The sequence below is a fragment of the Astatotilapia calliptera genome, chromosome 1 (genome assembly GCF_964374335.1).
Source record: "Astatotilapia calliptera chromosome 1, fAstCal68.1, whole genome shotgun sequence".
NCBI lineage: Eukaryota > Metazoa > Chordata > Actinopteri > Cichliformes > Cichlidae > Astatotilapia > Astatotilapia calliptera.
This window is the reverse complement of record NC_137422.1, coordinates 17527587-17538195: the sequence shown is the minus strand read 5'-3', so window position 1 is coordinate 17538195 and position 10609 is coordinate 17527587. Positions and strand designations below refer to the sequence as shown.

Below are 10609 nucleotides of genomic sequence, written 5' to 3'. Positions count from 1 at the left end.
ATTAGTGAAGAAAAAAGACCAAACAAAGTTCGACTGCATACTAAGTCTGTGTTAATTTCTCGCACTTTTCCCCTCATTTTTGCTGTGTTGTGTCAAGAAAAGTCCTTCCATCGATTTTAACTGCTTCTCCAAGGCTACAGCCGTGGGCTACACCCCAAATAGTCTATTACAGGACTAGGGCTGCCACGATTAGTCGACTAGTCACGATTACGTGGACTATCAAAATCGTCGACGACTAATTTAATAGTCGACGCGTCATTTGAAGCTTTGTAAGATCCCAAAAGACGCAGGAATAAGTAGTAGGATTTAAGAGTGTAATAACGGACTGAAACAGAAGATGACAGCACTGCATGTACAAGGATGCCAGCTGCTGTTAAACCCCAAAGAAGAAGAAGCTGCGTCCCAGAATTCATAGCGCAGCCCAGCTCAGTTTTCAACAATGGCGGCAGCTAGGTAGTTTTAATATTACTCTTATTACGGTATTCTTTCTGGGCCACAAAGTAAACGTTTAACATGTTTTCAGGCGAGAATGTAGCTGTGTAAACTTCAAATATCTGCTCAGTTTATCAAGACACCACATATTTTCAAAAGCTCTCCGACGTTTTCAGAGACGTCTGTTACCTACCAGCTTGATAGCTAGCCGGGAGCAAGGCTCACTAGAGCCTGCGAGAACACCGGACTCTGGGCAAATCGTTTTCAAACCCACCACCGTCTTTCACTACTCAGGTTAAACATGATATATAAGTCACTTGGATAACTTTAAAATGTTATTGTTTGGCTTTTTTTAGTATTTTATTTGTTCCTGAGTAAATCGGTTTGGCTGAGATTAAAGAGATGCTCGAATATCCTCCGGTGTCCTGTTATATTTTAGATCGCAAGGAGCAGACAGCTGAGTTTATTAAACTCCACTGAAACAATCTGCAAATTTCATTAAAATTGAATAAACTATCATCCTGTCTTTATTTTTAGTTAGCACATATCTTAAACAAAAGCTTTAAGCTAATGATAGTTATATAAGAGCAGACGCATGCTGGTGCAATAATCTGTACGTTTTACGTCCAATGGATGATGATCTGATTAGTCGACTAATCGCAAAAATAATCGGTGACTAGTCGACTATCAAAATAATCGTTTGTGGCAGCCCTATACAGGACTAACACAGAGAGAAAGACGAACACACCCACAACTACACTTGTGATGGTCTTGAAATAACTAGTTAAACATGTATATTTTTTTGGAGAAATCCAAATCTTTCCACACATACACCTATGTCCTCCTGGAGAGGTATTACAAAGTAATTGGAAAATAAAGCCTTCAAATTATGTAGGAAATTAATAACTACTGCCATCTAAATCTACTCAAATAAATTCTAAGTAGCTTAAAATTAAAATACTCAAGTACAAATTGACTCCAGTGTGTGTGTGTAATTTCTAATCTTGATGAGGGTTTAACATGCTAACAGGCTGATGAGACATGTAGCCTTATTAGATTTTGAGCTGTTCTAAAGTAGTCACAGTTAATCCCAGCACACCGGCCAGGAGCAGAAACACTGCAGCTAAATGTTCCTATTCCTGCTGCAGACACTGTCCGACTGTTCTTCAGCCCCACATCTCTGCTGGGCTGGGCTGCTGGGTTTATAGAGCAGCGCGGGCCAGCGCCGTTCTATTTTGAGGAATGTGGTTAAAGTGATCTCAGGGGCGTGGCCCAGTAGGCTCAAGCGTGGGCCGATGATGTGTCTTTCACCTGAACGGATCCATCTGTTATATTTAAACTTGACGTCAGAGTCAACAAGAAAAACAAGGACCAGTCTGCGATCATCTTTAACTTTCACCCAACCTGTATTTAACGTTTAAGGACTACACGCTGAATAAAATGCTGTAGGAAACAGCCCTGGAGGCAAAAATGTGAACGTAATCCATGTCAGCTGAATGTCTCCAGTCGTCAAGGCTATGTTTTACATTATGTTTTGATAGACTTTGGTGATGATTCAGATCAGCTGATGGCATTTTATTCATGTATGTACAGATTTTAAACAATGCTGTGTATGCGGACTCTATGCACTGTGACTGGGACATTTTTCTTTCATCATTTATGGTCTTTCTCTTTTTTATATTTATTACAAATATTTTATATTATATTTATAATGTAAAGACCCTACAATAATACAGAGAAAACCCCCAAAATAAAAATAAAAATTACTTTAAGCATGCACTTGGCGACAGTGGGAATGAAAATCTCCCCTTTAACAGGGCAAAACCTCCAGCAGAAGAAGACTCATGGAGGAGCAGTCATCTGCTGTGACTGGTTGGGGGTGAGGGGAGAGAGACAGGACAAAAAGAAATCCATGACTTAATCCATATTTAACTGCATGAAACACTGCGGTGCACTCAGTTCAGGCTCTGAAAGCCAAAATGATATTTGAGGACTTACTCTGTGTAAAGCTTAAATTTTTATGCATACATGTGACTGATTTTAAAACATAATACCATAGATATGCAGCATGTGCTGTCATTAAAAGTTAATCCGTGGTCCTTTACTGCTTATAGAAATGATTGTTTTGCTGTTTTTAGTAGTAAAAAATCAGGAGAGATTCATTATTGGCTCCTGCTGCTCTATGCAGAGCTGACGCTCATAGACGATGGGTTAACAACAGAGAAAGGGGGACAGATCAGAGCCGGATGTGCATGAGTGCACATGGGCAACCTAGATTTGCTCTGGTCTTATTTTTAAATCATTCACATTTCCCATTCACAGTTAATTACAATTCTACCCACCCTTATGGTGTTGCACAAATGTATGAGGAGTGATTAATGCCTACAGAAGGTGAAGAGGCAGTGCAGTTTTCTGCAGGGAATTTGTGTACACAAATGTTGTGTATCATACTTGGCTTTAAGTTTTGAGGAGGCGAGGTGAGATGATTTACATATATGCAGAGGAGGGATAGTTGATATACTGCACAAAGGATGTTGAAGATGGAGCTGCCAGGCAGGAGGAAAAGAGAAAGACCTCAGCGTAGGTTCATGGATGTTGTGATGGAGGACATTTAGAGGGCTCGTCTGGCAGAGGAGGATGTAAGGTATAGAGTTAGATGCAGGAAGATGAAATGCTGTGGTGACCCCTAAAGGGTGCTGCTGGGGAATAGCTGCAATCACAGCCTCGTAAGCTGGAAGAAGTGGTGAAGAGGGCTCTGTTAACACAGAGCACCATCCCCAGGCCCGAAGTAAATGTGGTTATCCCAGCTTAAAATTTGTGAAAAGCTGCAAAGGCACATCAATAATGTTGCAGGCCAACCTCTGCCTAAACCTTTGGTAAGGCCTTATGTGTCAGGAGTATCAGAACACATGAAACACGCTACTCCAATCAGATGTCACGGGACTCTGCAGTTTGTTTACATATTAGGGCCAGTGGCCACTCCTTCAGTGACGAGGATGTGCCTGGACAGGAAGGAGAAGTAGCCATGCTATCAGCATTCAGGTAATCAACATTTAGAGTTTGGGTAATTTGGATTAGGGGGAAATATTGTTGGGTTTTTAGCTGCTCCAGGAAGGAATGTGAAATTAAAGGAAGTTCTGAAATGGGGAAAATAAAAATAAAAACTATGAATTGCAAAGCATGTGTAAAAATGTTTATTTGTCACTCCTGTGTTTGTAAACCCGCAGAAAGTTTTTATGGTTTTCAATAAATTATGTGTCAGATTGATACGAGGAATAATAAACTTGCCAGATTTCTTGAATAAAAGCATTAAAAAGGAGCTCTGATTTGATCTGGAAAGCAAGGAGGTCATTTATGCGAAAATATATCTTTCGCCATCTTACAATGCTGTGTTTGCAGCCATTCCCCAGCTCTCGCTGAATGGTACCAATGATCGGTGGTCATGGCGATCTGCATATTAACAATCATGAAACTGAGTCATTGTTAGGCAACGGTGCTAGTTTCTTTTATTGTGTAACCTCCTCACACTGAAGAAGTCACTTGGATGAGTGATGAATTGATAACATCCAGACCAGAACACTGAAAACATACGTTTACCTTTGTAAGCCTCTGGATGATTTACATTTACATTAGCATTAAAGAACAAAGCACTCTGAGCTTTGACGGGATTAGGAAAATCTCTCTCACTAGTTTTTGAGTTAAGTGAGGAATAACACGCCATGTTATTATTAAACTAGTAAACAAATATGCTTTCCTGCATTTGCGCAACGTTCCTAAGATTTAAAAAAAATCTCTGAGTGATGCTGAACAACTAGTTCATGCATTTCGGTTGAACAATTTTAATTCATTATTATCTGGTTTCCCTAAAAACTCCCTGAAAAACCCTTCAGCTGATCTAAATTCCTCAAGCAAGAATACTGACAGGGATAAGGAGAGCATATTTCTCCCTTTTTGGCTTCTCCTCACACAGAAGGTCTTGAATAATCAGGCCCGATTAGGGCTCTTCTCTCTGACACTGCAGGGTTACTTTTGGTTTGTAGAGTATTTAAAGTAGAATGGGAGGCAGAGCCTTCAGCTTTCAGGCCCCTATTCTGTGAAATCAGCTCCCAGTTTGGCTTTGGGAGAAAGACACCTTTTCTACTTTTAAGATTAGGACTAACTGTTCCTTTTTGATAAAGAATATAGTTATAGCTGAATCAGGTGACCCTGAATTCCCCTTGTAGTTACACTGGCCTAGGCTTTTGGGGGCTTTTGGAGTGGTTCTTCTTCTTCTTCTTCACTTTTTACTTTTATACACCACTTTGCATTTAATTATTAGTTATTATTAATCTCTGGCTCTCCTCCACAGTGTGTTGTTTCTGGCTGCCCCTCGCTGAGCCTCAGTCTGCCAGAGGTTTATTAGGACCGTGTCTTGGAAATCAGCCACAATACTTCCTGTAACATCGCCTTAAATCTTGTTGAATTCAGTTGTGAGCAGCTCTTTACAGCCCATACACAAAATGTACTGAAGCTCACAATACAAATTACTAAGTTGTTTCTGAGTGGTTCTTTTCCCCAAGCCACACCGCTACAACCTACATGCCAAGTCACACTTCAACCACTGACGATATTCATCTTCCTGTTTAGGTGTGGCGACACCGCTTGCAGCACAGACAGCAACAAACAGAGTTAGTTTTGTTTTGCTCTTTTATTCCCTTTGTTTTTTCTTCTTTGTGTGTTCCACATAAAATATATCCAAGAACTCATTAGAATTAGAACTTAAGTTGAAATAAAGCTTATATTCCCTTGCATTAATTTATTTGTATTGCTCTATGGATATGACAAAAATAGCTTCCAGAGGAGCCGCTTGTTTCTTTCATACTTTTAGCACATTTTAAAGCCTGTACCTTTTCACTTTTACTTGAGTAAAGAAGTGGAATCAGCACTTCAGTTTTCACCATACTCACCATGCTTTTACTTGAGTGAATACAATATGAAAAATAATTTAAAATCACAGCTCATGCCTCTCAGATGGTGTCATCTGTGGGCAACTGCTGAAATGTAAACATGATAAATGTAATAATAATAAATAAAAGTCTTTGGGACACGTGAGATTAACTTGATGCAAGGCAATGTGATATTTTCCCTTTAAGACCTTATTCCAAAGAAGGAATATGTCCGATTCAAATTTATTGTTAATATTATTTTACATGTAAAATTTAAAGCTTTTGTTTACAGCAGTTTTCCTGGTGAAAACGCTTCCGCTGCGCTTCAATCGCCCGGCACTGTTCACCCAGCATATACTAGTGGGCGGAGCCGTATAAACCACACCCCCTCTAGCGCGGCTGCTGCTGCTGCTGTTGGTCTGAGGTTGAGTCCGCTTGTTAGAGCTGAGCCAGCCAGCAGCCGGAGCGCGATCGCCGTCTGGGGAGCATAGATGTGCACAACCCCTGGAATATCCGTGCGCTGGAGAGGCCAGAACCGACCACCGTGGAGGACCGTCTTCATTTAGTCGTCATAAAGGAAAGTGCCACGGCGAAAGCATGGCGGTAGAAGAGGAAGGTCTCCGGGTTTTCCAGAGCGTTAAAATAAAAATAGGTAAGAGAAAAAAAATCCCTACCCCCAGCCTGAGCGCCTCAATGGATGGCCCCGTATTCACGGGTGAAGCAGGCAGTCAGTGAGGGGCTGGAGGGACTCGGATCTGTGTTGTTCAGCCTGGTATTGTAATTCAAATCACACGCTTTTTCCTCCCAGCGCACAGGCTAATTACAAAAATGAAAATGTTAAGGGGGGGGGGGGACATTTCCAGAGATCCAAAGCTTTGGGGGATATTGTGGGAATTTGGCAGCTGGCATTTGGACCCAGATCATGTGCGTTTGATAGAAGTCTCCACATGCGGACTTGAACCGATTAGAAGCAAGCTGTGTGGCTGCACACCAAACATCCGGCTGTTTTTATTATTATTATTATTATTATTATTAAGTATTATGTATCTCAGATAAAGTAAGCCTTGATTTCGCCTAAGCTGCAGCCGGCCAGTCATGTTGTTGCACCCCTCCTCCCCTTATCCCTGCTTTCTCTGCACTCGCCCCCTTCCAAAAAGCTTTATGCATGACTGTCTAGCTATTGATTGTTAGCCCAGATTTCTATATTTAGAATTGTAGCTAGTCTCCAGTGGGTAACCCCGGTTTCTAGGAGGTATGTGGTGCACGCATATCTTGTGAATGGAGCCATGAGGACTCGTGCAGTGAGTGCTTTATTGAAGAAGACAGTATCCTAATGTAATTGTCTAACTGTAATATAGTAGTAACTGCATGTAAGCCCGCATATATCAAGCGCAAGAATTGATAATACCGGCTATAACAACAGTCCTGCTTTCATTTTTATTACTCTTTAATTGTTTGTGCAAAACAGTCTTATATGTGTACTTGCTCTTTTTTTTTGTTAATGAATCTGTGGGACTGTTGCTAACTTTGGAAAATACTTAACAATAAACTGGATTTGCAAAGCAAGTTTTGAATACACGTTTCAGGTGTCATCAGAGGGAAGACTGTGACGTTTGTTTTGCGAGGGGAAGTGGTCCAAAATGCCGCAGCAGTCTGACCTGTTTGACAGCATGTTCACATGTTTGCCTTTTTAACATCAAACCACAGGGAGCAGACAATCATTTCCTCTGTGTGCTCTAACTGTTATCACGGGTCCTTTTCACTGACATCTGGCACCCAGTTCATCCCGTCTGTGCTGTCCACTTTGTTTTGACTCCAAACATGCAACAGAAGGGATGAACAGGGATGAAGGAGGGGTGGGGGGGATAAAAATTTACAATAAACACACATACAAGCTGTGTGCCAGCCAGTATTTCTGGGCACAAAACTCTCCGGTTGTCAGCTTCTCAGTTGAAGTTAGGCTTTGTTTCCAAGCTTCCAACCTCCAAGTGAGTTCCCAGGAGAAAGTTGGAGAAAGAACCTGAGTCAAGTTTATGAAGTACTCCCAGTGAGATACTATGCTCAGACTCAAGGGAGAGTTGGAATATTTAAATTACTATGGTCTCATTAGTTTGCTGCACTTTCTGAATGAGTGTTCAGCCGGCCAGCAGCTTTGAGTTCCTGTTCAGGAAAACCGAATGACTGGAGCAACTCTTCCCGTCACAGATGTGTTTCCTAGATATACGTCTGCTTACAGCTCATGCAAGAAAAGAAAGAAGTGGAAGACTCATATCCTTTAATTCAAGAAAAGAAAACTGTTACCAGTTAAAGTCCAGACCTGAATGTATCTTCAGTATTGAAAACAAATGCAGACACAGGACCGCTGTGAGTGTCATACACAAACATGTTGTATTTTATTACTGAAGAACTACTTAGGCATTAATATTAATGTGTAGTCAGCATTTCACTGTTAGTTGGTTTCATAAAAGCCAGTATAATATGAGCTTTCTTTTAGACATACCGATATTTGGCGATTTAAAAATCCGATATCCTGATATATCAGCCGATATTTTTCTTTATTTTTCAGACACAAAGCAAAAACACATTCTCCTTGATTTTGTTATGTATAGTTATTTGTTTAAATATTTAAATTTTGCCTGACTCTCCTCAGATCAGCTGGTTGTTGTTTGTAGCATTCCAAAGTCAATTGTTCCTAACAGGGAAGTTGCAGAGCTCCCCCTGGTGGACAAACCATGCGGTCACTGGTAACATAGTCGAAGGGTGTTTCTCCTGGCTATTTTTTTTTAAACTTTTGTAAATGTTAGCACTGCTGCATAGACAAATATTGGATGATATTGATACACACTCGCTACACTCAAGGGTTTTTGACTGTTTGTTGGACATCTTGTTGGACTGGAAGTTACTGGATTTTTTTTTACTGTTTTTCTGAAATATAATGTGTTTATTATGGATTTACATGTGCTGAGGTCCATTTACCCATGCCTTTTTATATACCAAACTGCTCTCTAAACCTTAATTGAGAAAATAAAGCAGAAATTAACACATAAAAATAATATTAGTTGGAAGTTGTATTACATCGGCTTGCAAAATGTATTCCATCAGAGGTATAAAGTGTATGTAATCTAAAGTGGAGCTGTGTTACCCTGTAAACTTTTGCCAGTGAGGCATGATTACTGACACTCATGAGGAACATTTACTGTGCGTTTTCATCACTTCCGAGCACTGACCCAATGTTTCCTTCGTCCTTTTTCTTCTGTGTCATCAAACAGTGATGACAGTGGAGTTTATACTGTGTTGTTGCCTAGCAGCAGTCATACTTGCCATCAGTACGATTCCCATGGCGCTCTGCTCCCAGTAATGTCTGTGTAACGCTTGCATCACATTGTTTTCATCAAAGTCTTCTCCTTTGGCGTGAGAAGACATTTTGCTGATGACTCAGAGCTGAAAATTTGCCACATAGTTGAAGACCAGAGGCAGCGAGGGAGAAAGAAGGACTTATTATTGTAACGCTGTTCCAGGTGATGACTCGTCTCAGTTTCCTGGAGGAACACGCGAATGTCGGAAACTGAACGGGGCTACTGGGCCCGAGTCTGTACTGTCTGGGGAAAGGCAGGAAATAGGAAGCTGCCCCCAAATGTCTTCCTGATTGGCTGGACTAGACTACAAAAGAATTGTGTTTTTTCCTGCATGGCAACAAGCTAATACAAAGCAGATGTAGTGAGATGCAGGGAGAAAGGGACAGAGGTGGTGTCTCACGTACAGGAGCAGGCTGCGCTCCGTCTGTCGGCGGCTGTGTCTGTGTCGGCGCTCGGAGAGATGGGAACTCTCAGTGGCACAGCTGGAGTTGGGACTTTGCACTAATTAACAACAACATATGTGCGTTTGGCCTCTCTGTTGCTGCTATGAACATAATCTGACAAACACAGTGCAATTGGACCGACCTACCGATTTGACTCATTTGGAAGTTTGCATTCCTGCGTACACCTCTGACAGCTTCATCAGGGAAAGTTATCACCATAGCCAATAACAATTTACAATCTACACAATAAGTAAAGCGTTGGAAGAAGCTTGTGCAAAAATACTCTGTAAGAAAATATGGAATAACAATCCTTAAAAGTGTGACAGTAGATTTTTTTTGTGGCCTTTTTTTGAGCACTGCCAAAATTCTCCCTGAATGTGTGTTTTACAGAAACCTGCCGTGTATTCAGTAAGCTTTTAATAATGAAAATGGAGTTACCTACAAAGGACAAACAGAAAAAAAGGGACCGGGAGTCCCGGCTCAAGCAAACAAAAGAGGAAGAAACCTGTGAAGTGACACACAATAGGTCCCCTAAACAAACAAAACTGAAAACAGTAGCGCCGGTAACTCCCAACTCAACCTATAGCTGACAAACAAAGCTGTAAAAGCAGCAGAAAAAAAACAGCCGATGGAGGTGAGGCGGAAGGAACGAACGCCCGAAACGCCAGTTGGCAACATTTTTATTCGTCGGTGAGCCTTCAGCAGCCAATCGGCGCTAAGAATAAATCAGACAATTGAGAGAGCAGGTTAACTAGAGTGACGATAAAAACACAACAAGAGGATTACTCGACCACCACGCCGGGGTCGTGCGTAACAGTCATTAACGGTTATGTGGAGCTGGTTCCCATCACCTAATAAATATCTGTCTCCTCAGCTGTTCAGTGCTTCCTGTACTCATCAACTAATACTAATTTGCATGCATATCAGCGCTGGGTGGGTTATGGGGTGTATAGAATTAGCTGAAAACCACCAAGACGTTGCTAATAGCACTGAACCTGAACTGAATGGAGTCTTTTCCGGGCTGATTCTGGCCCCCGGGCCTTACGTTTGACATCCCTGGTTTAAATCCTTTCACGGTGCGGTCATTGGCTGATTGTGTCATAGTGCAAGTCACCGGTTTGGTCTGGAATCGGTTCTCCGCATAAGCTGCGCACCCTGAACTGTTTTCATAGGCTTCATGTTGGTTGGCACAGCACTGTTGTGTTACTGCTTAATGGCGCCGTAACAATGCAAGTGTGATTTTTGGAAGTGGGAAAAAAAACACATAGTGAAAGAAACTGCACAGAGTCTGGAGGAGAAAAAGCGGTGGCGGTCCAGGAAACAGGAGTGCGCGGCTGACTTCAAGAGGCTCAGGCTGGGAGGGAGAATTTGGTTGGGAGTGACAGAGCGTCCCTCCCCTCCCTTCGCTTTGCCTTTCTCTTGATAGGTGGCCAACAGAGTTTCCCAAACTTCA

The 10609-nt window shown here is 41.7% G+C and overlaps 1 protein-coding gene across 4 annotated transcripts in view; it reads left to right on the top strand.

The window, feature by feature from the left end:
• The first annotated feature begins 5772 nt into the window (after positions 1-5772).
• The window catches only part of rasa3 (RAS p21 protein activator 3), a 39986-nt gene continuing 35149 nt past the window's right edge, over positions 5773-10609 (top strand). For all 4 annotated transcript variants that reach the window (XM_026165577.2, XM_026165569.2, XM_026165561.2 and 1 more), the window contains exon 1: positions 5773-6009. In XM_026165577.2, coding sequence (XP_026021362.1) covers positions 5955-6009 — 55 coding nt within the window. In that variant the 5' untranslated portion in view covers positions 5773-5954. The remainder of the gene's footprint in view (positions 6010-10609) is intronic.